We start from the raw sequence: 27,634 nt of genomic DNA on the forward strand, positions 1-27,634 counted from the left end.
AAGAAAGAGGCATAATGCGTAGAAAGACGACGATCGTATCGGCTACCTTAACCAACTGCCAACATGAAATGGCCGAGCCATTAAACAAATTTATTGGCTTCTAATTAAAATATGCAAATACACGCCGAGTATTATGTAAACAGCGCAGCGACAGTGCTTAGCATGAACACAAAAAATGAGAATAAATGAGAATAACTCCAAAAAAAGCGCGTAATAAGATCGCCGTCCATATTTGGCGAGCATGTTTCTACAGTTCTTTCGACTCTTGGCCGTCTCAGTGATAAAAATCTCCAAAGTGGCGAAAATTACTAAAAGGCAAAAAAGAAAGCAGATGAATTTAATCGTTTTCTGTTTTTGCCACACTCGTGGCTGCGTTAAAATTCCTCATGTTGTTGTTGTTGGTCATTGTATCGGTGTCATCTAGATATTTATCACCTCGCGTTGTGTCACAAAAACCTAAATGCTAAAATAAGCTGAAACTAAAGCGACACACTTCGAACGTGAATATTACAAATACCTTACCTACAAGGGTGTGCCGCGCCCTCGTCCATAAATTCTCCTTTGGAATTCGTTAGAATTGTACAAGTTAGAGTGTATGTGTAATTTCAGGAATACAGCCTAAAAATAACTGCAATAGAATACCAAGCAATTCATAATTTATTACTTCTTTCATTATAAAAAAATATTTTAAGTCCATAAAGATTTACCTACAATTTATTGTTTCTGAGTTTTTATCTCTAGCGACGCTGAATTGGCTCTTCCACAACCACATAAAAATTAGTTTGCAATGCAAATACTCATAAGATAGGTGAGGACCTATATTAAGGTTATATTAAGCTTAGCTAGACAGATCCGTTTTAAGTCAAATATGCACTGTTTTGTTCGATAACTTATTGTCATTTTAAAGGTCTTCTCATAATGCCCTTCTAAAAGGAACCCTTATCCCTATTTCAAAAAAAAATTTGACCCAAGTGTCTCTTGAGGTGAATTTTTCACAAGCAACATCAATCGCTATAGAAAGAAACAGGTACTAATCACCTGGTATAGGTACGGTCTATAAGGTAGTAGCATAATAACCTGTCATCAATCTCCTGGAGGTTCGGAGTTTCTGGCGAATCATTATCGATGTGCATTGTCCTAATGAACCACAGTTAATCTCCTTTTGGCCAAAGCTGACCACTTCTGGTCGTTTGCTTCTCTCAGGCGGCTCAATTGTTAACAATACCGGTCCGAATTAAGAGCTCAGTGGTAGAGCTGCTCACAGTAGATAGTACTCTGGCAGTGCCACCACAAATATAGCGAATATTTATTGATTATTAAATGATCATCTGGAAGGATTAATTCCAGACTGGCTCTTAAAGCGAGAACTAAACCTCTACGGAGTGTTAGGCTACATTATAGTACCTTCCAAAAAGCTTTAATATACTAGCATTAAAATTCAAAACTCCCTACATATGATTGGTCTTCAGAAATAATTAAAAAAAGAAACGCATGTAAATATTCTAATTCTTAACTAAAGTTTTACGTTTGACATTCACAAAATATTTTCTACAATAGTTCTCAAAGCTCAACAGAGTTTCTCACGATCACGGACACATTACAGAAGAATACATAAATGAAAGGGCTATGAAATTGACGCCCAGCTGTTATAGAGAAGGTTTTATACTCTTGGAAAGATACCATATCACTAAAAGTGATCTGAGGACAGAACAATATAAATTGGCAGGTGTCCAAAAGTAGCCATTCCCTGTTTTCTCTGACTGAGTAGTGATAATTAGCGCCATAAATTGAATAGATCTGAAGACTGACATTTCGTCTTATTGGTTCAATAGCAACTACTCCGCCATCTAAAAAATTTCAGCAGACAATTTTTAAAGTCTCTTAACAACGCAGCGATGTCAAGAAACCCCTAATTAGCATACTCGCTCTGATTTCGACATATTTTTCATATTTCAATATACATAGTCAATTTGCCATTGCCTGCGCCTATAATTCCTTGGAAAATTGCACTGAATAGTTGAGAAAATCAATTAACTTTTTGACCTCACTCGAGCGAAAAAATTCACTCACTTCAATCGGTACACTATTTATGCTTACTAGCAATCTTATATTTATACAATATTACTGTGATGTTAATACCGGAATCCCGAAATAGTTAATTTCGATGTTTTCTACTTTTTTAAAGAAAAAAGGGGAATATTTATTATCTTTAAACACTCTTTCTTTCAAATGATGACCGCAGGCCCAATCCAATTTTCGATGACTCGTTCGAGCATTTCGACTAGTAACCTTGACCCAAGAGTCAGGACTCGAAGCAGGATTGTCCACATAAAATTTATACTTTACACATCCCCTCAGGAAAAAGTATAACAATGTGATATCACATGATCTTGTTGGTCAATCGACCGGCCGAAAACGTGAAATTATCTGCTCGCCGAAGTGTTCTCTCAATAAATCCATTTATTGATGCGATGTGTGGGAAGTGGCGCCGTCTTTTGAAACTAAAGGTCGCCGAGATCACGAACTACAATTTCAGGAATCAAATAGTCGCGAACGGCACCGAATCGACTCTCCACGATCTTCATGTGCACTCTCACCTACGGCTTCTATATTTTCTTCACTGCGTTCTGGACGTGGTCTATTCAGTCGAATATTATGGGTTTGCGAACGTGAATATGAATCGTAATACAGTTAAACAATTTGTAAACGTTGTTCAGGCGTCTTTCCACGATGAAATGTCAAATAACTGCCAAATGCCAAATACTGAACAAAAATAAAATGACAACTTGAGATGACAATGGCTATTGAAAGAAGTACCTCTACTCTGGATCTACACTTCGGAATTACTTACAAATCCCGACATTTGTTTTCGCGAGATCCCGCTTACAAGGAGATCCCGTAAAGATTCGGAAACTATACTCGTACATTAAATTGGTTGTATGGTTCGCAGTTTTACTGTTGTATTATTGTAAATATTTGTAGCTAATTGAATTAGTTGTTAGAGGAGTGTGTTCCTCGAAGCGTTGCATTGCAACAACAAGCATAAAGGCTGAACGAAACTTGTAGCGAGACGCTGTCGGAGCCTCTGACCTTTTTAACAAATTCATTAGTACATAAAATGAGAAATAAAAGAAGTAAATGGTGGGAGAGCAGTGCAGTGCCGACTTAACGCTTTTCTGTTTTTGAGAATTTGTACGACTGGGCTCAATCGGTGAGGGTGCAGGTAGGCGACGCTGTTGCCAGTAAGGTTGTTAGACGAGGAGATGCTAGCGCTTCTACGAGTCGCAGTCTCAGCGCTTGGCTTGCAATTCACAACTGTAATGCTTGCACGGAGACTAGGGTGAGGGGGTGACAAGTTAAATTTGGCGCTTGTCTGCATAAATATTTACACTAATTGAAAGCTGATTCGAGGAAAATGCACACACACACACACACGAGTAGTATGGGTGCAACAGGCTGCAAATGCGCCAAATGCAAGGTGCCACCAATGCGAAGGGGGTGGAGCAGATGGTTGGGGGAACAAAATGCTTGAAATGAAAGTAAGTCACGGCGCCCAAATGTAGCTTGTTTTTAAATCGATACAAACCGCAATTGGAGCAAAAAGTTACAACAACAACAACAAATGTAACCACAACAACAACAACAAAACACCTCAACAAGCAGGTCTAATAACAGCGGCACACAACAAAAAGACCAAAAAGAAAAAATACTGCAAAAAGCAACAACAAAAACACTGCCACCACCGCAAACTAGGCAAACACGTTTGCTTGCAACTTCACTGCGGTCGCTCGCTGGCTACAACAAAAGTGTAACAGGGCGTGCAATTGGCGGGCGCCGCACACAGTGGGTTATATAAAGCCGAATTTGCAGCCTGAAGAAATCAATTGCCAATGCGCCGAGCTCGTGTGGTCAACCGCCGGTTTGTGGTGAACGATGTTGTTGCATGCAACATATACGGCGTTGCCGCTATGCGGGGTTGTTGTTGTTGGTGGTGTATTATGGCATGCTGCCTTCAGACGTAAACCGCAAGTTGCACTTGTTATACAGATTATTGCACCAACGACAGTTGCGACCATGGCTGGTTGTTGTCGTTGTTGCAGTGCATTTACGGTACTTTTGGTTAACCGCACACTGTGCGGCTGTGCCTTTGCAGTTGCGCTTGTGATGGTGGTGGTTATGGTTGTGGTTGTTGGCCGTCTGTGGGGCTGTGTGCAGCGAACAGGTATTGTTAGCATGTGAACTCACGTTTCGCTTATTAGGCCACAGGCAAGGGACACCAACAGCAGCTATGCAAACACACACACATACGCATTGAGCGAAGGGAGCTGGTGGAGGTGCGCCAATTGGTTTAAGCGTGTCTATAGCTTTGCTTTGTTGTCTTTGCTGTTGTTGTTGTTGGTGTGGCACAGTAACCGAGAGAGCATAGAAACGGTTGTTATTGTTGTTGTTGACCAAGTCACACATATGCTTACATATATGGATCTATGGGTTCATTGTGTAGTTTTAGCAAATGCAGACATATTTCAGTATTCCATTTCAGCTTTTGGCACCTGTGTGCCAACCAGAATTACTATTGTTGTTGTTGTTGACTAGGTAACAGGTTGCTACATATTTCCACCGTCGCTGCAAGCCATTATTTTCTTACTTTATATGCGGTTACATAGATGTATGTCACTCCTTTTTATGGGCGTGGAATTGTGCCACGCGTCGCCAGCCACACAGTCAATTAAGAACTAGTTCTAGCGCTTTTAATATATAATTTATATTCTATTTGTAATTAACATATTACTTAATTGGCTCGTTTCGTTTATTTAGGCCACCGATATCTCGATGCGTCGACGTTTGTCTACACCCAAAGCTAGTCCATTGCTGCTTAAGCGTACCTCATCCGACAAGCCGAAGAAGGAGTCACCACTGGCAAAGCCCGAAAAGGTCAGCTGGTTCAAGTCACTGGATAGGCGTGCGAAGAGCAAATCAAAAGAAAAGGTGAGTTGGCGAATCAAATGCATATCTATAAGTACCGTTGAAAGTGCCTAACCACGATTTGCCGAGTTTAATTCGTTACTTGATGGGTAGTCCTAAAAGTAAATTCTCTACATCAAAACATCGAAAAGGTCTTCTGATATCGAGACCCCATGTGTTCAGTTCACTTTATAACTCTAAGAACTAGAAACATTTTTACATCGGTAATGGGTTTCTAATTTGTAGGACTGGGTTCCCCGATAAAAAGATGTACATAACTCGGAAAAAATATGAAAATTATAGATGTATTTAGAGGTCTTAGTAAGTAGAGGTTTTTTGCAAAAGATAAAACCCGAGCTTCAGTCCTCCTACAGTTGAGTCTAGGTAAAATTAATGGATAACTCGGCACTGTTGCCACAACAACAACACTTTTTGATAAACCAATTGTCGCCTAAGAAATGCTCCCAAATATATCCGAGCTTAGATTCTTCCTTTGCTAAGTACGCGCTTTTAGGAATTTGTACATCCTTCACAAAGGAGGATCTGAGATGGGGTTGACATTGGTACTGAATGATAAAGAAACACTGATTCTACTCGACATCATATATTCGGCCTCAGATCCCGATCATTCCAGCATCGGGACCTAGATATAATGTTATTACTCAAGAGTATCTTAATAGGTTAGGTTAGGTCGAGGGATAGATCTACACATCTACAGAGAATCTCACTTAGACAGCAAAGCCTGTACTTTGTGACAACCTAACGGATCACCAAGGCCCTCAGAATTCGACAAATCGCTTGGACTCTGTTATAAAGCTCTTAAGTCGGATAATCTCGATTCCGTCACTTCGTTGGGTTCGACGAAGTGCCTACTGAGGTGTTTTAACCTTAATTTGGTGAATGCTGGACATTGCAGGAGAAGTGCTTAGATGATTCCTCTTCGCCTTCCTATAAGCAATAACTTCCTAATAACATGTGTGCCTGTTGGACAGTGACAGCAGCTGGAAGGACCGTTTTCGGTCCACCGCGGGCCAGAAGGACCTCGCTACTGCGTAGGTGCTGGTTGTTAACCAAACTTTTTGCGAGCTTTACAAGAAAACTCGTCTCTTTTGCTATATTGATAGAAATTATTGTATATGAGTCCATTGTCAGGCAATCCCAGTTGCGGCAGTGATATACGGCAAATAAAGTAGGGTTAAATTAAGAAACTATTTAATATCAGACACAACAGAAGTGATATGTTCTTGGACGGTTTCTGAACCGTTATTTTGATTTACTATTTACTATACTATACATAAGTTATATTGACCATAATTTCCTCTTCCCTACAGCTTGATGTTTCGGTTAACGGCCAGAGCGAGTCCTCAACAATGAAACGTACTAAAAACTCGGCACGCACTACCACAGCGCCACCACCGATACCACCCAAAAATTTGCGTTTCTTTGGCGATACGGATATAGACTCGAATCCGCCGACTATAACCAAAGCCAATACTACACTCAAGTAAGTACCTTATTAGAAACCGCAACTCTACAATTTTTCTAACTTATCTGTATTTGTTTTTTGTTGTAGACAACGCCCCTCAATAGCATCCACATTGAATCGTTCGCAAAAATACTCACAGAGCGCTTATCACTTGGACCGCCTCAATGCGAATCCGACACAAAGCGACTACCGCCGCAACCTCTCTGCCGCCACACAAACCACGAGCGGTGTTGGCGGTTCGCGCCACAAAAGCTCTTCGATGCATAACTTGGAGAATGGTGGTGAGGTGGGTGGCGATGAAGTCGATTTTCGCAAACGTCGACACTACTCGCGCTCACGTGATCTGGATGACATATCTGAGAGTGGCTCCGAAACCGAAGATCAACACAAACGTCCAAACGGTGGCGTAGGTGGTGCGCGCACCTTATCACGTGAGCGCTTGGATCGTTCGCATCGGTATGATGATCACACTTATCGACGTAGCAACGATCGCCACGGCACGCCGTCGGCAATGTCCACTTCAACGCCGAATGGCATTGATGCGGGTGGCAATGATAGAGAAGTCAGACGAACTCATCATCACCACTTGATGGGACCACCAAAACCGGCACGTAGTGCTGAACGCCGTGGCACATCTGCTTACTCGAGGTGAGTTAACAATATATATAGGTTGCAAGTATGTAATTTAATATGTGTACCAACACAGAGAACGTGATCGCTTTCCGGCCGAGAGTTCAGGTACTGAAGGCGAGTCCAGTTTACACAGTCAGCGCAGCGTTGTCTATTTGCATGCCACAACAGTCGGTGCCATACCACAGCCATATCACTTGAGACGTCGTTCGATATCACGTGACGATCTGCGCTCGAACAAGAGCAAACCTCAGCCGTTACAGCCGATGACGCGCACCGTCTCACGCTCGGTGTCGATGTTGGCGCCATGGAAACCGAAGCTCATTAGCGAGGGTTACGAAATCAATTACTCGCAAGAGCAAAATAAACGAGTGAGTTTTATTTACTAGTTATCTTTAAGAGAGTGCAAACTATTTATGCATTTGTCGACTCATTACAGATGGCAACAATGCCCCGAAAGCCACACATGAGCAGCACGAGCACGCTCACACGTACCAGTAAAAAATCAGAGACGCCCACTACGCGCACACTACGGCGACACGATCATCTCAAGGACGATCAGTCTTCATTGCGACACTCATCCACCACAAGCGCCTCGAAGTCGGCGCTTTCGTCAAACATACGCAGCGGCGATGGACGACGAAAGCTCAAATAAAGCACATCAATGTGCGGCGTAGTTGAGGAGCGACTCACATGTGTCGCTTGGTGAAGAGCGATAGTACGAGCGCGAGGGCGTATTATTAACCAAACTAGAATTATTTAACTGCAGGAAATATTTTAGCTTTGAGTTGAAATGTTGCGAAACGTTCAATTGAAATAATCCACGCACACACACACACACACACACATAATGAAATGTTCTTGCAATGTAAGAGAGAGCGCTTAAAAGCTTTCCGTTGTGTGCCGTACGTAGCAATTGGTGCTCTTCGTTTAACAAAAGCGCGCATGTCAAAGAGCTTAAGCGAGAAGCGCGCATAATTCTAATATTTTTAGTTGTTTTAAGTGACTTCTTCTTCTAAAAACCCTAATCATCATTATGCTTAACAATGAAAGCTTATTACATAGCTTTTAAGCACAAATATGTAAATGAGTGCGCACACAAGTTAATCTATGCAATATATACGATACAGTGGCCAATAAATCACACACACATACATACATGCATACAGATAGACGAGTAATTGCAGAGTTGCATATTATAAACTTAGATATGTAAATACGAGATATCGTTACTTTATCGAATGTATTAATTAAACAACTACTAATGCTATTAATACATGCGTACCCTCTGTATCTCTGTCTAGTACTCGATTGCATCTATGTATGTATGTATGTAGTGTGTTCACTGAAATTGTCAAGCTAATTTAATTAATGATTTGTTTAGAATTTAAGTGCCAGTTAATATTAAAACAAACATAACTACAATACTACTAATAAATCGTATTTAATGCGTATCTAATACACATAATTTACATGCCATCTTTATAATGGACTCTTGTAAACTGTATAATTCTTGCGAAATAAAGGAAGTGAGTTGGGAGTGTAATAAAATTAAAGCAAAAGGCATTTTTATTTAATTCCTCATTATGTTTATATGAAGCTTGGATAACCTTGGAAAACCATTGTTGTTGTTATACACTCGCAACATGTAGTACAGAGTAGTGGTTTTGTTCAAATAACGGTTGTTTGTGTCACCAAGAAATAAAAGAGTTAGATATGGGGTTATATAAACCAAAGTGATCAGGATGACGAGTGGAGTTGAAATCCGGATATCAGTAAAAATTAAGATATCTTAATGAAACTTGGATCATCTTGGCACTCTGAGGAGGTTGCTTTCGAAGATGGACATAATCGGTCCACTGCAACGCCCACAAAAGAGCCACTATGAAGGGGCTTATTTGGATGTAATTTTTTTGGTCCTGTTTTTTGGTGCAGAAGCTTGGACGATGTCAACATCAGATGAGACGACACTAGGAGTTTTCGAGAGGAAAATTTTGCGCAAGATTTATGGTCCTCAGAACATTGGCAACGCCGAATACCGCAGACGATGGAACGATGGAACGATGAGCTGTACGAGTTATAAGACGACATTGACATAGTTCAGCGAATAAAAAGACAGCGGCTACGCTGGCTAGGTCATGTTGTACGTATGGACGACAAGAATCCAACCCTAAAAGTGTTCGATGCAGTACCCGCCGGAGGAAGCCGAGGAAGGGGAAGGCCTCCCCTCCGTTGGAGGGACCAGGTGGAGAGCGACCAGGTTACACTTGGAATCTCCAACTGGCGCCGAACTGCGAAGGAAAGAGAGGAGTGGCGCGCTCTCATCGATTCGGCTATAACCGGCTAAACTGTTGAACGCCAATCACCTACATACATACAATTTTTTTGGGAAAGTGTGCGTTGCCCCGCCCCCACGCTCGCAAACCAATAAAGCTATAAAAACTAAACTTTCTGCAGTCGTTTCTTTTAGCCATTTCCTAGAAATTAAAGAAATCGGATAATAACCACGCCCACCTCCCATACAAAGGTTATGTTGAAAATGACTAAAAGTGCGTTAACTCACTAACGAAAAACGTCAGAAACACTAAATTTTACAGAAGAAATAACAGAAAGAAGCTGCAGTGAGATTTTTTACAAAATGGAAAATTGGCGTGACGTCGCCCACTTATGGGCCAAAAACCATATCTCAAGGACTACTCGACCGATTTCTATGAAATTCAGTAGCGGTAGATAGCGGAATAAAACTTTACAGAAATATTGTATTTGAGCTGTGACATCAGTTGTGAAAAATTATCAAAATTTGACCATGACTTTTCATGGCCCCTGTTATAGAACATGAAGAACTCAGTGTCTAAGGGTAATATTTCACCGAAAATATAGGTAAATCTCTCAGATATTTTAATGTAATTCATTCCCTCTCTTCTTATAACAGTTTTTCTCTGTGCCAAAAATGGTTAAAATCGGTTCATAACTTCCCCCAGATCCCATATACCTAATTATAGGTAATATAAAATTAAGTTACTGGTTTCATAGCTGCAAAAGATTGGTCGCCTGTAAGTCCAGATTTGAATTCATTGGAGTACAGTTTGAGTACAAATTCGATTCCATTGGCCCGTACAATTAACAGCGTAAGAGATGACTCAAACACCCGCTGGTGATTGAGGGAGTTTCGAGATATAGAAGTTAAACAGTAGTAGACGGAACATCATATTTAACTATTTTTAATTTGGATATTTTACCTTGAAATATTATGGATGATTGACGACCACTTATATACAGCAACTACAAGTAGGGATGACGTGATTTTGACTGCTCGTGGCGGCCTTCTTTGTTCACGGTTTTGTGGCAAATTCTTTAGTAAGATTTGTCATTTCATCATGTCATATTACCCTTTGGTACAACGCTTGGAAATTGTCCAAGATTATTACGCAAATTCATGTTCACCGGTGGCTAATGTGAAAGATCTTAATCCACCCTATAACATCCAGGACAGTGTGCCATCTTCCCGTCAAAATAAATCCTGTAGTAAATCGAATATAATTTATACATATGTATCTTGATAATTTCATCGGGGTATAGTTATCGTTCATTTCTACATTCAGCAGATTCATGGTTATACCACTAAGTTCTGTACCAAATCTCCATTGATATATGTATAAGTTGATTCTGCCAGTCTTCTACTACTATTAAGTACGGCTCTCCTGATCCATACCCTATACTCTTGATATCTAAAAAAGTGCATAAATCATTTTTGAGAACAAACCACTTGAAACTGCTTATCCAAAAAGAGTCTTGATCTCAAGTCGATTGAAAATTTGAGATAAATCGTGAACATGAAACTGTGAAAAATATTAACGAAGACCAAAATTTGCCTTTGACAGCGAATAGAAAATGAATGGCATATGATATGAATCTTTGGTAAAGGCAGGTGCATGGTCTTGTTGGAGATGGACCAGCAATTATGCAAAATAAGTAAACCCAACATTTTTTTAATGTTTAATCTTAAAATAAAATTAGAAAAATACGACAAATTTTTCTGAACTGAAAACGGGGAGCATACTTTTAGGCTTACGCATTAGGTTGCTGGTGCGATTCTGCCAAGCGGAAAGTTCCGGTACATATGTGTAATATTATTTTCAAATTAATTTCAAATTTAATTTTATGGTAATATTTTACATTAAGTCTATTTTATATGGCTTGATGATTGAGCCACGTTATGCATACCTCAAAAGTGAAATATAGTGATAAATCACTGTAAGTTGAGATCAAATTTTGCAAAGGAATAGAACACACGGATTATACCGAACGCGAAACGAATGATCATGATATTAACTTGACATTATGATATTACGGTTCACAATCTCACCTACTTACCATATCCTACTGTTTTACATTGTATATAATCAAATACCCATGAAGATATTGGAGTAAAACGTTACACAAATACTGCATTGGAGATCCGGTGTTTCTCATCGAAAGATTGTTGAAATTGAAATATGTATAACTTGTCAAGGCCCCAGATACTGAGCATATGAACCCAGTACATGTAGCTATTTTTTACCGAAAACATTAAGAAATCTCTAAAATGTTAGAAGTAAATTAAGAGGGAATATCATATTATCCTTATCATAGTGTCACTCTATGTCAAAAATTTCTAAAATCTGGTAATTACGTTCGCCTAGACCTCATATGCCGCGTTTAAGGATTTTTAAACTTTCGGTGAGCATTCTACCGTATATATTATAGTCGTGCATATACTGTAGGCTGGTGGTGAAAATAGTTAAAATTAGTCCTGGAAAACCCGATCTCTCATACGTTAAATACAACAATTTTCGTTACCTTTTCTATACTAATATTATAAAGCTGAAGAGTTTGTTTGTTTGTTTGAACGCGCTAATCTCCGAAACTACTGGTTCGAATTGAATAATTCTTTTTGTGTTGGATAGTCCATTTATCGAGGAAGGCTATAGGCTATATAGCATCAGAAGCGAAGAAACAGTGGTAAATGTGTAAAAAACGAGGGAAATTATTTATCTTTGAGAGAACGATTGGACCATTCTTGATGAAATGTTGAGGGGTTGTTCGTTGTGGATCTTGGAAGGTTTAGTCGGAAAATTGTAAAATTCCAAAAAAGTGACTTTTTTCCATACATTTTTTTTTTCAATCTATCTATAAAAAAAAACATTTCAGAAAAGTCGTAAATTGGCAAGTGGCAACAGAGAATTCAGATTTGCAAATGAACGGTGACATCTACAATGAAGCATTGAAATTCATATGCCATCACCAAATCGTCAAATTAGAGATGTGCATACGACAGAATAACTTTGGAACAACAAGTATAAAGAAATGTTCCATTATTTAATGAGCAGCAAAAGACAACCTATGATGAATTGATTAAGGCTGTCCATGATGGAAATGGTGGACTTTTATTTCTTGATACACACAGTGGAACTGGGAATCCTGATTGATTCTGATATCATTGATTTTGGCAACAATACGATCTCAAAATGGCATTACGTTGGCTCTCGCATCTACTGGAATTGCAGCAACGCTACTTGAAGTTGGAAGAACGGCACATTCTACAATGTCGAATCAGTTAAACATGCAAATCTATGAAACATCTATGAGATGAGCCCAATTTTCTAGAAGCACTTGACAGAACAATGAAAGATCTGTGGAATAATAATCGTCGCTTTGGTGGCGTAATGATACTGTTATTGACAAACACATTCTGTTATTTCGAAATCAACAACGGCGGAGGAATTTTTTTTTTTTTTTTCAATATTTCCTTATTTATTGAATCTGCTTGTTTTTAAGCCTAACAACAAGTTATAAAATCTTAAATCTATTTAAAAGCTAGACAAGCTCAACCAAGTGATTGAGCTGTATTGGTGAAACGTTGCTCTTTAGTACGCAGGCATATCCCTTCTTTTTAGGCGTGTTTGATCGCAGGAATGTACTAAAGCATTAGCCAATGGGTTTGGGTGACCACGGAGTTTAGATATATATTTCAATCTGCTGTCCTCTACTTTGGAATTGAACGCATGTCTCAAGTCATCGTACTTGTGGCGTCACGCGAAAACCATATGATTGACTATGAATATGCGGGTCTTCCTGCAACAGGTAAGCACCGCAGAAGATTTGCAAAGAACTGGGCAAATTCTGGTTAATACTTCTAATGGTTTGATATCAATCCGAACAGTAGCCAAATTTATCGTAACTACGATTGGTTGAGTGCACGCAGATTTTTAAATGTCAAAAATACCGATGTCGATTATTTAATCTATACGACTTAAAGTCAACTTCCGGGAGATTTGTGTTCATACACATCGATCGATCATGTTGAAAATGAAGACGAAGCTGTGAATTATCCAGTGAAATTTCTAAATGCTTTGTCATTATAATGCTTTGTCATTTATTATGCTTCGCAATCTTCAAGCAGCTATCGAATAATATAATAGTTGCAAGAATTTTTTAAAGGGACTTACATGGGGGCAGAATGCTTGATTCCATGAATTTCTTTGAGTTCCAACGATTTCCCATTTCAGTTCAAACGTATTCAGTTCCCAACGAGACTTGCATTTGGGATGACAATCAACAGGTCTCAAAGACAGTCGCTGGAGGAGTGTGGCATAAATTTTATTCACGAGTTGAAAAACCATCTTCTCTGTACATTTACGCACCGGAAGAGAAAACAAAAAATGTTGTTTATTAAGCTGAGTTACATTGAAAAAAAATTTAGAAAAATCGCAAATAAATGTTTTCCAACACTATACAAATTCCACTTTGTTTTCAAAACAAATAATTTCACGCAGTGCAACGACTGCGGAGTCAGCTAGTAATCTGATAAAATGAAATAAATACATTTTGAAAGTATGGCCGGTTACACCCGACCTTATCCCTTCCTTACATATTTTTTAGTTTAATCAATCTAAGATTAGCCATTGGTCAGGAAGACTAGGTTGACGACTGCTGCTTTAAAGATAACAATGGTAGAGAAACCGCCAAGCTTGCTTCTAAAATATAGAATCACCACTTGTCAGCATATTCCAAGTGTTTCAAGATATATTCCCGTAAAGACTAATCATTGTCTTTTATAGTATAAATCAAATGAATCCCAAACACCAACAAATCAACGAACCAACAATAAGTTTTTAATTTCTTTTTACTTTTAAAAAACACTAATTGTTTATGGATTTTATCGATTTGGCCTTAAACCATTTTTGTTTGTTTACAAATCAAAGAATGCGTTTAGAACATATCGTGACGTCATAAGCTGTAATAATAAATCATTGTGTATTTTGGAATTGCTCCACATGATATTTACAAAATATATACATACATTATTATAGGAGTCTTGCACGTAATTTCAACATGTCTGTATGTATGCTGTAGACTATGAGGAGGCGCAAAAAACTGCTTCCCTCTATAAATACCCGTGTAATGATTGCACATAAATACATGCTTACCAATATACAACATTTTGTCTATAGACGTGGATAATATTAGAAAATGAGTTTTCTTTAGTAGCTCTAAAAATACGACCACATGAGTTCAGGGCACTGTGCCAAGCGCATTTACACTGTTGCTGGAGTGATCGCAGCTGGCTCAAAATACTATACAAACATGAACTTTGGCGAAGCTTTTTAGTTGTAGTCAATGTGTCTACTTGTCTTCGGATAATAAAAAGACCCAACAAAATATTTAAATATTTAAGAGATTCCTTGTCAGGGTCCGGACAAGTTCAAAAAATATTTATGAGAAGATAAGTTAGTTAGTTAATGGGTTAGGTGGGTTTCAAAATTTCAAAATTAAATTTTTTTTGATCCTATTAAATAGTCAATATGTTTAAAATATTAACCAAAAATATCAAATCGATTCGAGTAAAATTCTAAGAGATAGGCCATTTGGGCATCATATAGACCCCCGACCATCAGGCCACTTCAGTTTGAACGTAATTGTAACTAATTAAACGTGATTATCACAAAGCTCAATTTTTTTAGTCGTTGGACACGATATCTCGAAAATTTATTACGCGATTTTATTCAAATTTTGCACTCATCTTTGAAATAACGTTGTCTAGTTCATGAACTAGCGATTTTTATACTCTCGCAACAAAAGTTGCTAAATAGAGTATTATAGTTTCGTTCACATAACGGTTGTTTGTAAGTTCTAAAACTAAACGAGTTAGATATGGGGTTATACCAAAGTGATCAGGGTGACGAGTAAAGTTCAAATCCGGATGTCTGTCTGTCCGTCCGTGCAAGCTGTAACTTGAGTAAAAATTGAGATATCTTAATGAAACTTGGAACACGCATTCCTTGGCACCATATGAAGATTAAGTTCGAAAATGGGCGGAATCGGTCCATTGCCACGCCCACAAAATGGAGGAAACCGAAAAACTATACAGTGTCATAACTAAGCCATAAATATAGTTATGAAAATAAAAGTGGGCGTGGCCCCTCCCCCAAATAGGTTTTTTGTATATATCTTGCAAACCAATAAAGCTATATAAGCCAAACCTTCTGCAGTCGTTTCTTTTAGCCATTTCTTTATACAGTCCAAAAATGAAAGAAATCGGATGATAACCACGCCCACCTCCTTTACAAAGGTTAAGTTGAAAATTACTAAAAGTGGGTTAACTCCCTAACGAAAAACGTCTGAAACACCAAATTTTACATAAGAAATGGCAGAAAGAAGCTGCACTGAGATTTTTTTACAAAATGGAAAATGGGCGTGGCGTCGCCCACTTATGGGCCAAAAACCATATCTCAAGAACTATTCAACCGATTTCAATGAAATTTGGTATATAACACTTTCTTGACACCCTGATGACACGGGTGGAATATGCGAAATCGGTTCACAACTACGTCTACTTCCCACATAACTCAATTTTGAATCCTTCTGATTCGTTCACTGTATAATGTATACATAAGCAACAGATAGCGAAATAAAACTTTACACTTTTTTTGAGCTGTGACATCACTTGAGGAAAAATTGTCAAAATCGGACCATGACTTTTCCAGGCCCCTGATATCAAACATGAAGAACTCAGTGCCTAAGGGTAATTTGTCAACGAAAATAAAGGTAAATCTCTAAATAAATTGCGAGAGTATAAAATGTTCGGTCGCACCCGAACTTAGCCTTTCCTTACTTGTTTTTGTTTTATTCCAACTTTTTTTTCGATTCCATTTATGGCGAAAATTTTACCAAAAAAGTGAGTTTTTTCGTTAAAATTCTGACAAAAATTCAAGTTTTAATATTTTATTTTTTCCTTCGTTTTCTAACTAGATTTATCCATTTACTATCGAAATATATTTGATTTGAAGATTTTGGAAGAACCAATCATGAGTTATGCTGTCGACGGCAAGAGGTGTTCGACACGTCCGGCGGTACCAACGACGGATTTTTAGGAATTTTTAAATAAAAATTTCACCAAATACTGTTTAAATAAGTTTCTATATTGTATATGCTGAATTGTAGAAGTGAAATTTATGATTGTATATATTTAATTTTTTTTATAAATAACCTTGTTTTTAACCTCAGAAACCCCCATTAGGGGTAGACAGAGACACGAAAAAATGAGAATTTTCAGTTTTTTTGTTTTTGCTATTAAAACATGTTATTTTATAAAAATAATAATATGGCATTAGTACACAATATTTTGACTTGAAGTCGCGAAAATTAAAAAAAAAATATATAATTTCCAAAGTTATAGCTGTTTCTGTTGACCCAGTTCCAAAAAAAGGTCCAAAAGGTCGGTGACAATCATAAGTCCTTGGAGATTCATCTAAAATCAATCGGATAGGAAAAATTAGTTTTATAAATAGATAATCCTGGGCTTAATCGAAGTTTTTTTGTTTTTTTTTTTCACAATTTTGGCATCAGACATTTTTTTCGGAAAAAAAACAATAAATAATCGAAATTTTTGAAAAACAAAAAAGTTTCGATCAGACCCAGGATTATTATGTTTTCTAAAAGCTGTATAAATTTCATTAAAATCTACAGAGCGGGTTTCTAGTTACAATTGTCACCAGTTGAAAAAACATAGTTTTAAGAAAAACGCATTTAAAGTTTCGGAGTGCTCGAGCGCTCTTTACTCACCGTACATATTCGAAAGCATTCGATGAGCCTCAGCCGCACTTAAAGTTTCAGAGTGCTCGAGCGCTCTTTACTCACGGTACATATTCGAAAGCATTCGATGAGCCTCAGCCGCACTTTTCTTGGAATTAAAAATGAAAACCTAAATTTCCCGCAAATGTCGCGAATTCGGCTGAAAAAGTGACATTTTCAATTGAGCATAAGTTTGGGATGCAAACAGATCTTTACAAATATTTTGTTGGGTTAATGTTGACACAAATGTCCAAGATCGATATAAAAAAAATCGATTTAATCGACCAGTGCTTGACCCTAGAGACATCTATTGGAAAACGAAGTTGTAGACCTAATACTTTTTGAAAATCCTAACTACCCCTAATCCCTTAATAAGTTCAACTGCCTTCAAGCTTCTACAGATTTTTACTTTCTTTCTCTGTATATATTTTTTCGTTTGTTTAAATATTTGGTGCAGCTTGTTCTATTCGTTACTCTCTAACGTTGAGCTAATGAAAGACAGACAAATTTAAAAGTCGACTTATGTACTTATCAAACTGCACTCGTAACTATTGGATATCACAGCTGTTTAGAAAATACGCCCCTCAGACCCAACACATACTAAAGTCAACATTATCTTTTCATATCCATAATTACACAATTAGTCGCGTGCCCAACTAAACAACGAACTATTCACATTAATATCAGAGCAGATCATTTGCATAAACAAATTGTTGCTTATGTGCAGAATCAGGTTTATATATACACATATATTGTATGTAAATATTTATTTATATTAGAAACATTATTTTTTGTGGCGACAATCAATCTGCTCAACATCTGTGGCAGATAATATGCACCAAAGCGGGGCGCGCACCTTTCGTCGCACTTGTCGAATTTCCTATTGTTCCTCGTTATTCTTATTGTAAATATAATAATTTGTCGATTTAAATTACGGATGAAACGACACGTGAAAACCAAAAACCGCAAAGCAAAACAAAACTGTGTGTATGGGCAAAGGCAAATGCGATACCCAGACGTATAAGTACCTCCGATATATGTATATATAAATCGTTAAGAATATATAAAAAAATCGCTATCAAAATAGTGTTTAGAATCAGAAAGCATAAGCAATGCGATGAAACAACTAAAAAATAACAAAAAAGGAAGTTAAAAATTCGGCGAAGCAATTATACGATTTCGAATCACTGGGAGAGGACCAATCGGCAAACACTCGTGCGTCGTTTTTCAAAAAGTGAAATGTGTCAGTGGTCGCACGGACGTTTACGAACAAATCACTAAAAAAACAAACGCCAAAAAGCAACGAACACAAACAAAAACAAAAATAAAAAATAGAAATGTGAAACATTGAAAGAAAACACGAAGATTAAATAATCTTTTTTGCTGCTGTTTTTAAAAATAAACAGAGAACGTAACGATTAAATAATTCTTTTTTGTTATTTAATTCGATTCTATTTTCCGCAAACATAAAGTTGTGTGTTTATGTGTGAGCAGCAGCAACGGCTGTGGCGTACAACGAAAACTAGAAAATAGAGATTTCAAAAATTTGCTACAATTTCGAAAATACAAATCGCGCGCACTTCTTTGCCATTCGTGTGTACCTGTGCCATCGGCACTCGGTTCGCAACCGAGTTGTTCTAGTCGAAAATACGTCGCGAAACTGTTTGGTAATATTGAAAGCAAACTATTTGTCGACCCAATTGTGCAATTTCTCGATTGAATATTTATACAAAATTTAAAAAAAAAAAATTCGTAAGAAAATAGGACAAGCAAGTGAAAATTGCTGCGACTTCTTCAAACTACTCGTGTTTCAACGTTATATTACTTTCGTGGTCATTATATACGTGTTTATACTCTGATACTTTGGTGATGTGATATTTATTAAATAAACCAAAAAATATTGCATATACTACACATAAGTTATAGTGCGGCACTGACAAAATGGCCGCGCTAACGGTATCCCGACGTAGGGAGGTGATGCAAAAAGCCGGTTGGAAGATCGACCAAAACGATGAGGGTAAGGCAGCAGCGAATAGTAACCAATAACGGTAGTGTGTAAAATAAATATTTACATATATACATATTTATATCTATATTATATATATCTGTATGTTTGTACATTAGGGTGCCTCCTATATAAGTTTTATTTTCCAACATGTTTAAAAAGAGTTTCAATTTAGCTCTGGTATTTAGGGTTAATTGAGACAAGATTTATACAACTGTATACTGTGAGATCCAAAAAAATATTTTACATTGTTCCAAAAATAATGTGACACGAAAAGTACAAAATAATCTTCTTAGAATTGTTTAAGGGGTTAGGAGTAGCCAGAGCCATGAATAAATTAGAATTTTCAGTATCATGTTGTTTTACAAAAATAATAATATGGCATTAGTACACAATATTTTGACTTGAAGTCACGAAAATTAAAAAAAAAAAAATTGAATTTCCAAAGTTATTGCTGTTTGTGGTGACCCAGTTCCAAAAAAAAGTCCTTGCGGTGAAAATCATAAGTCCTTGGAGATTCATCTAAAATCAATAGGATAAGAAAAATTAGTTTTTTAAATAGATAATCCTGGACCTAATCGAAGCATTTTTTTCAAAAATCAACAAAATGGCGACCTTAGGCAATTTTTTCTAGATTTTCGGGGAAAACAAAATCAATGGTCTTAAAAAATCGAAATTTTGAAAAAAATCTTTGATCAGGCCCAGAATTTAAAGTTTCACACTTGCGTTTTGGAGTGCCCGAGCACTTTTTTATTTGTCGAATAACTCGGAAAAATAATTACCGGATCAAATTCAAATTTTCAGAGAATATAATAACGAAAATGCAAAAAAGAAAATTGATTTTTTGAAAATTCTGACTACTTCTTACCATTTAATAAACGTATTTACATATGAAAAGCTCCTAAAACATTACCCTTGAACTGTCAAAGGAGCGATTTTAATAAATACAGTGGAACTTCCATAACTCGAACCTTCTATAAGTCGAAGATCTCCATAACTCGAACACTTGAATTGGCAATAGAAGGCAAATTTCATAAAAATTTCCTTCTATAAATTGAAATTTTCGACAAGGGCATAATACAAAATTTAAAATTTAACTATTAGGAAACAATTTTAAAAGTGTCTTTCTATATCGTATGGGGGCAAACAAAGAATATGATTTTATACTTATAGATTTCCTAAATCGTGTAACAAAGGCATGAGATATAGACGACAAGTGCCAAACAATAGCATAGTGCAACAAACAAAATTACAAAATACATGTTTTAATATATTTAAATACAACTTGTTGCGAAGTAAATAAGTAAAACTGTGGGTAAATCTATATTTTACAGCTTTTTGAAAAATGTATGTTTTAATGTTCTATAATGTTCTATAACTCGAAGTCTCTCTAATTCGAATTTTTTTGTGGATTATGGTGATTCGAGTTAGAGAAGTTCCACTGTATATTCAAGTACACTTCCAGATTCAATTTATATACCGGATGAGGCATATTAAGTTTCAGAAAATAATTAATGGTTTTCTACTACCCAACCTACAAGTCAAAATTACATGTTCCCTTTCGAAAAAAAGTAGGGTATATGTAACCCGAACTGAATTGGATTTGTATCCGACCTGGGTAAGGTTACAACGCATTCTTCATAAGTATTTTTGGAACGTTTTCTGTTTCGTCAGACAGTGTTTCTTATATTGAATTTTGCCAATTACACTTATCTCGTTACATTACTGGAGTTCATTTGACAGGAAGAAAGTGACATATTTAATGATGTCATGAATAAAAGGAGACATGTCATTTCTTTGCTTAATTAATTAATTGTTTTCTAACTTATTGGTATACAATATGATTTACTCAAATCAATAACATAAAACTCAACAAATCATGGCGGCTACATCTCGATTTTTTACTCACAAACTTCTGTTCTGTGTTGGTCCACTCTTGGAGAAAATCTTTTTATAGATTACTTGTTTTCCTACATTCTATCGTTGTGGTAGGTCCAAAGAATTTGTATTCAATGTTATTTTAATCCACCGCCATATATTATTTAAGATGAATTGTATGAACATTTCATGCCTTCTAGGTTTCGAGTTCTAATAGTGCTGAAATGAAAAGCGCGGTTTATAGGCATTGAGTAAAAGCAGTGCACTATGGGGAATTTGGCCGATTTCATGGTATTTATTAATTAATAACTTTTAAACTAAGTAAGATTTTTCGAAACGGTGGTGGTGCAGTGGTGACTCTAACAATAATAATACAGCGGAGGGTACTTTAACGTTGATTTGAGATTTTTTATTCCTCTTTAGCTTGTCATATCAGTAATTATATTATTATACGGCAAAATCTACTTTTTTTCTGGGTATTGGACCAAACTAATTTTTTTCCGGGATATAATATTAATTTTCTTCTTAATTAAATGGTATATAAAATTCGGTCAAGCTTATATGACAGATGTTATGAAGGCTCAAAGTTATATCTTCGAAATCTTCGAAAAAAAAAATTCTATCGAAAAATACTGGACCCCTTATAACATCAGTCATATAAGCTATAATTGAATTAAGAAGAAAATCTAGATTATATATATATTTTTCATTTTTTTAGTAGCTATATCCTGTAATTAGTAATACTTTATTTTAAAAAGTCTTTTTTTCGAACTTGGAAACCAAATATTTCGATTCTGGGAGCTCACTTCGAAGAGTATAATATTTTTACGTGATACTCAATCTCCCGGATTTCTCCCGGAAAAAAGTTTGGTGCAATACACAGCCGAGAGTTGTACAGTGTAATATAACGGTACAATTTCGATTTCTTTAAAATATGTTCAAACATAGTAAATAGAAATATTGAAAAAGCATGTTCCCAGATTGTGTTTATCAAAATTTTGGCATTTGTATATGCAAGCTGTGTTGTGAAATATTTCTGTGCACCACTGTACAGCGTATATAATATACTCATAGATATTTGGACACATTGAAATGCACGTACGAAATGTTATTAATTTCTACTTCGCCATTTAAGTTCTCATTTTATTTATATTTTCAACACTTTCTAGAAATTATACACATTTATAGGCAATAATTGTATTTTGAATATTAATAAATAATTTTGAGCAAAGATTTAACCAAATCTTGAAATATCCATATGGTATATATGTATGTACGTGCATATGATTATTGGTATGTATGTATGTAAATGAATATTATTAAAACTTGTATATACTTATATTTGTGTACATCTGCTGTGTTTTATTTGTTTTATTCAATTTTCTATTGTTGATTTTCACTTGTCTTTTCGGACGCGCAATTTTGTAGCTATTTTTGATTTAAATTATAACATGTACATACATACATATATGTATTTACATCTGTACATTTATGTTATATTGTACAAACAATTAAAAATAAATTATTTAGCGAAATCGTACTTCATGTTATTTTACAAATAATATTAATATATCTTTTTACACATTGCAAGCCACTAGAGGTACCCACTCTACTCCTTTTGTAACCTTATACATGTATATTGCTTCGTTTGTTGTTGTTACAGAGAATATTTTAGTATTTTATTTGCATAGAACTTTGGGCAATATTATTATAACTTCCTGAGTGATTCGTAAAACTCGGGATAAGAGAATATCCTACATAAGAATTTTATTTTCATAATACTTGTGGATATATGTACATGCTAGGTTAGGTTACTCTGGCAGGCTACAACGCCACACATAGACCAGTTTTGGTCCTTTGTGAAATCAGATAGAGTGCCATCACTTGGTTAATGAGGAGTAGTCATCGTTTAGGATGCCAGCGCTTGTTGCGAATTTCAAAAGGCTTTGTGGCTTTGCCAACGAAATCTTTTCCAGATTGCTGAAGCCGTTGTCTTGATAATGCAAGACATTCACAGAAGAGGGGCTCCATTGTGTCTCTGGTGCCTTGCTCTTGACATTTCCTGCAGTCGTCACGATCTATCAGCCCCATCTTGTAGGCGTGCACCGCCACGAGACAGTGACCAGTGAGTATGCCGACCATATTCCTACATTTGCTTCTATCGAGCGCAATAGAATTTTCGTGTACTTCTTATCTACCGCCTTGCACATAACTTTTGCGGTTTTGCATCCCGGCATATTCTTCCAACTTTTTTACCAAGTTTCTGTCTAGATCATCATATAGACAGTGTATAGGTCTATCTACGTTCATCATATTTTCGGATGACAGCTTTACGCCTCGTTTGGCAATCTCGTCCACTATCTCGTTACCTTATGTACATGCTAAATGGGCTAAAAAAAATCTTTGACTTGGCCGAAATATTGCGCCAGAAACAAAAAATCTATCGATCTCGATAATTGTATTCAAGTACTTAAATACTTTTATGTCATTTTATCCAATCATTCTAAATATATTGCTCTCAAAGTGACGCTAACTTTGATAATTTTGTTTACAATGGAACTAGTTCATTTCGCATTTTGAAGAAAATTAATTAATTGGTCGTTCGCGTAATTAATCTATTATAAGAGTAATTCATCATCCTCAATTCACTTCGTCCAGAGTCGGATAATTGTATTGTGCTTTCACGCCGTAGTTTTATCCACAGTTAAGTATGTATCTTGTCAGTGTGCTCTTTATTCATTTTGTGAACGTAATATTACATAAGGTAGACAGACCACCTTCAGTTTTTCCTATTTAAATTAATCCATTAAGTACAGTGGTAATCTGCCGACGACTACGTCTTTGGGAAGCCTTTGTACTATTATCTTCTATCTGAACCATCCTAGGGTCTTGATATATAATTCACAAAGTTTGAGTGTACAACTTCCGAAACCACGACCGATAGTTGTCATTCTTTTACTATAAAAAGCCTTGCACCAGCATAGAAGATTTGCTATAGTTTCTTCTGCTTCTTCTACTTCTTGGCAACTTCTATTGTAATCAGTCCTAGTCTCCTGGCGTATCTTCCAATAACACCCCTACTAGAGTTTTAAATATCTTTCTTTTTTAATTCAATTCGGCATGTGCGGCACTTATTCCATTCAAACGTTGTTGATCAAATCGGGGATTGTTTTCTCCAAGACTCAGCTATATCTACAACATGTTTCGAGCGGCACTGCAGTGATTCGGTAGCCGGAAGGTGATTCTGGATCCGTTTGTATAGATAATTATCTCTGAATCTTTGTCCACCTCGCCCTAATCCCACTACACTCTAGAGGGAAAGACAATGTTGAATGGTGAATTTAGATTTACTTCTAAAAGGGCTACCATAGTCCATGATATTTGGTAGAAACGGTAACTTGCTAAGTATATTAGAAACCCCTTATTGCAACCAACTAGTAGGGAAGTGTTTTACAGTCCAAGTGGTCTGAAGGCATTAAATAAAAGTGGTCTGAAGTCATTCTAAAAGCTTCACTGGATCTATATGTATACTGCTTCTTTTTCATTTCCATGATTCCTCCATCGATTTATATCATTTAATAATGTTTGTTTAAGGTTGGAGAGGGTATTTGGGAATTTACCTCTAACCGATAAAGCCACATCAGCAGCATAGATGTAGCAACATTTTATTCTTGTTATGATCAATATTAATCATCATATTCCGCTCTTAGCTTGCTATATAGACATAGATGAAAGTGAAGATGAAGAATTGACTGAAAATGACAATAACTTTTCGAAATGGCACACTTTACCGGATATACTGCTGGAGGAAATTTTTTCATATTTAACCTACAGAGAACGGTACTATGCTAGTTTGGTGAGTATACTAACTAGAAATAGAACTCAAAACCAAACTTTTCGAAATCACTCGAAAACTCATATTATTTTAGTTATTGAGACACCCTTTATTATCATAATTTCATTTCTGAATAACTATTATTCTCTTAACCCTCGCCTCAGGTGTGTAAACAATGGTACAATGCTTTCTATCTACCCCTGGTGTGGCACAACTTTCTGGTAGACGATCGTACACTCACCCGCGCCAAATACAACTACTACTCGGGCTGGCAATATTGTTTGGACCATATACGTACGCAGAATTGTCTGTCACGAGTTGGTAAATATCTGCGCGGTTTGGAATTCAGACCGGAGCATAGCTTCAATAATATCTTTCAATTTATGACAATGCTTTCATGGAGTATGGACAAGGTGAGAACCGGCCTTATTACTATTATTTAATTGAATTATATTTTCAATCACATTTCTTAAAAGGGCTCTGAGTTGAAAGCGCCAACGGATCTCAAGAATGTTGGCTCGCGCATACGCTCACTTGTCTACGTATTCCCCTGCAATATGTCGCAAGCCAACGATCCGGAGGGCATTAAGCTGTTCGGTACTGGCGGTCAACTGCTCAAAGGTCTCAAGGAACTCCTGTCCAAATTGCGTAATCTGCGTACCTTGAAATTAATCGATTTTGTGCTGGAACGTTTCGAGGCGAAACATTTACTCGATGAGGTGCTGGAAGCTTGCTGCACGAAAATGCGTGTACTGAATCTGGTGAATGTCACAACCACACACTGTCCCATAATGCACGTGGGGCTGTTTATCAATCTGCAGGTGAGTCGTGAAAATATTTTACCATTTTTGCGAAAGAAATACATATACTTTATTTCATCTACAGATTCTGACGATTTCGCCGCAAAACATCGATGATGATGCGCTGTTGCTTTTAGCCGATACGAAATTGAAACATTTACATTTGCTACAAAACCGTTATACTTCCACTTACCTCTCGATTTCGCCCTGTAGCGTGAAGGCGTGGCGACAGCTGAAACGTGACAATCCGCGGCTAAAGGTGCATCTGCGCGTAGAATCAATGGGCGAAGGCGAAGTTGTGTTCCAGCCAGAAGCGCCAGTACACAGTGTCACCTACGAATCGCCAAAATCAAAGGTTAGTTGCTCTCCAGTATTAACTATACTCAAGGAGAATATAAGTGGTAAAGCGGGTTTCGAGGTTTCCTACTTTTTTTAAGAAAAAAACACAGACAATTTAAATTGAATGGAGAATGTTTATAATCATTCGAAAGAACATTCTTTGGTATTTAATAAATCCATTGATTGATGCAATGTATAGGAGGTGGCGCCGTTTTGTTGTGATCAAATGTCGCCGAGTTCACAAGCTTCAATTTCAGGCAGCAAGTAGTCGGTTATCATGGGCCTCATCGCTGAACAGAATTTGGCTCGAAAACGTCAGTTCTTCTTGGAACTTTTCAAGAGCCCATAGATCGATGCGATGTCACTTGGTCAATCGGGTTCAGTTCTCAAACAAGCTGTATTCTTTGCGCTTTCAAATTGAGATCTCGACGTAAAATGCACCAAGTCCTTCATACATCAGTTCGAGTTGCTGCGTACGGCTATTGAAAAAAGTACCTCTACTTGGATCACCCGATATAAGAACATACTGCAATGAAACTGAAGAGAGAGATAGCTTAAGTTTTCGGTCTCCTCATGTTACATGGTCAACTGAACAGAAACTCTGATATAAGATATAAGTTTGGACTAGCCTAATAACCTAAACCAACCTACCAAGCTATACTTAAATGATTTATTTCTATTCTGTTTTAGATCAAAACCGATTTCGTACTACGCATGGTGGACCACTATAAAAACAAGCTCAGCGTTTACGGATACGAAATGCTACCGCGTTTTACCTGCCCCAAACCATTTCACAATCGTGTCGACAGTCTGATGCTGCTGATCGCTCGTCAGTGTTTCAATCTGCATACACTGGTGAGTTTCTCGCACAATACTAAGCAAATAACGGTATTGCAATAACTTATCCTTCATATGTATGTCTATCTTCTCCACAGTACGTACGCGAGAAAGTGTCCACCTCCACTGTGCTGTTGATCGCGCGCACCGCCAAGAATCTGCGTCGCCTCCATGTGCGTCGCTTTGCGGTCATCATACGCTGCGATTGGCCACGACATCCCGAATGGACCGATGAGTTCTATTTATGGCTGCGGCACACGTCACGTTCCTATGAGGCGGTGGAACGTGAAGTGTCGCAAATGCTCGGCTACGAGTGGCATTTCCTAAGCGACAGCGACTACAAGCAGCTGCAGGTGGATGTACAAAGAGCGGCGTGAGTTGCGAGACGTGAGAAAGTGTGATATTAAATACATATGTACATAGTTACATACATACATGTGTATGTGTGTGTTTGTGCCGAAGTGCTTGCTCAAATGCATACGCATAGCTGTTAATTGTTTTCTATTTATTAATTTATTAACAAAAAAAATACAACAATAAAATTGTTGAAAACTTAAGTTGCGTTTTTATATAGTAAAGAGTGGGACTTCACTTCGACATATTTGTTGTTTTTAAAGGTGCATGATCTTGCGAAAAATTTTCCCGTTAAAGAATACCATGTGATTTTCAGCAATTAACGCTGTGATGCAAATTAATTACTAGTGACATCAAGTGCCCTAGTCAATGACTTTTTGTCAATAGATGAGGGG

The 27,634-nt window shown here is 37.1% G+C and overlaps 2 protein-coding genes across 3 annotated transcripts in view; both read left to right on the top strand.

Annotated features, from left to right (window-relative positions):
- LOC105210999 (uncharacterized) overlaps nt 1–8,281 on the top strand; it is a 158,675-nt gene extending 150,394 nt beyond the window's left edge. For both annotated transcript variants that reach the window (XM_054232739.1, XM_054232740.1), the window contains exons 6-10: nt 4,816–4,986; nt 6,294–6,466; nt 6,536–7,096; nt 7,155–7,449; nt 7,518–8,281. In XM_054232739.1, the coding sequence (XP_054088714.1) occupies nt 4,816–4,986; nt 6,294–6,466; nt 6,536–7,096; nt 7,155–7,449; nt 7,518–7,733 (1,416 nt within the window). In that variant the 3' untranslated portion in view covers nt 7,734–8,281. The remainder of the gene's footprint in view (nt 1–4,815; nt 4,987–6,293; nt 6,467–6,535; nt 7,097–7,154; nt 7,450–7,517) is intronic.
- A 10,044-nt stretch (nt 8,282–18,325) lies between these two features.
- On the top strand, nt 18,326–27,442 carry LOC105210985 (F-box only protein 39). Its single transcript, XM_054234165.1, has 7 exons — nt 18,326–19,208; nt 24,785–24,930; nt 25,074–25,322; nt 25,386–25,730; nt 25,795–26,064; nt 26,739–26,903; nt 26,984–27,442. Exons 1-7 carry the CDS (start codon nt 19,133–19,135, stop codon nt 27,260–27,262), a joined length of 1,530 nt encoding a protein of 509 aa, XP_054090140.1. The 5' UTR covers nt 18,326–19,132; the 3' UTR covers nt 27,263–27,442.
- Nucleotides 27,443–27,634: the final 192 nt, after the last annotated feature.

Source organism: Zeugodacus cucurbitae, chromosome 6 (assembly GCF_028554725.1).
Source record: "Zeugodacus cucurbitae isolate PBARC_wt_2022May chromosome 6, idZeuCucr1.2, whole genome shotgun sequence".
Lineage (NCBI taxonomy): Eukaryota > Metazoa > Arthropoda > Insecta > Diptera > Tephritidae > Zeugodacus > Zeugodacus cucurbitae.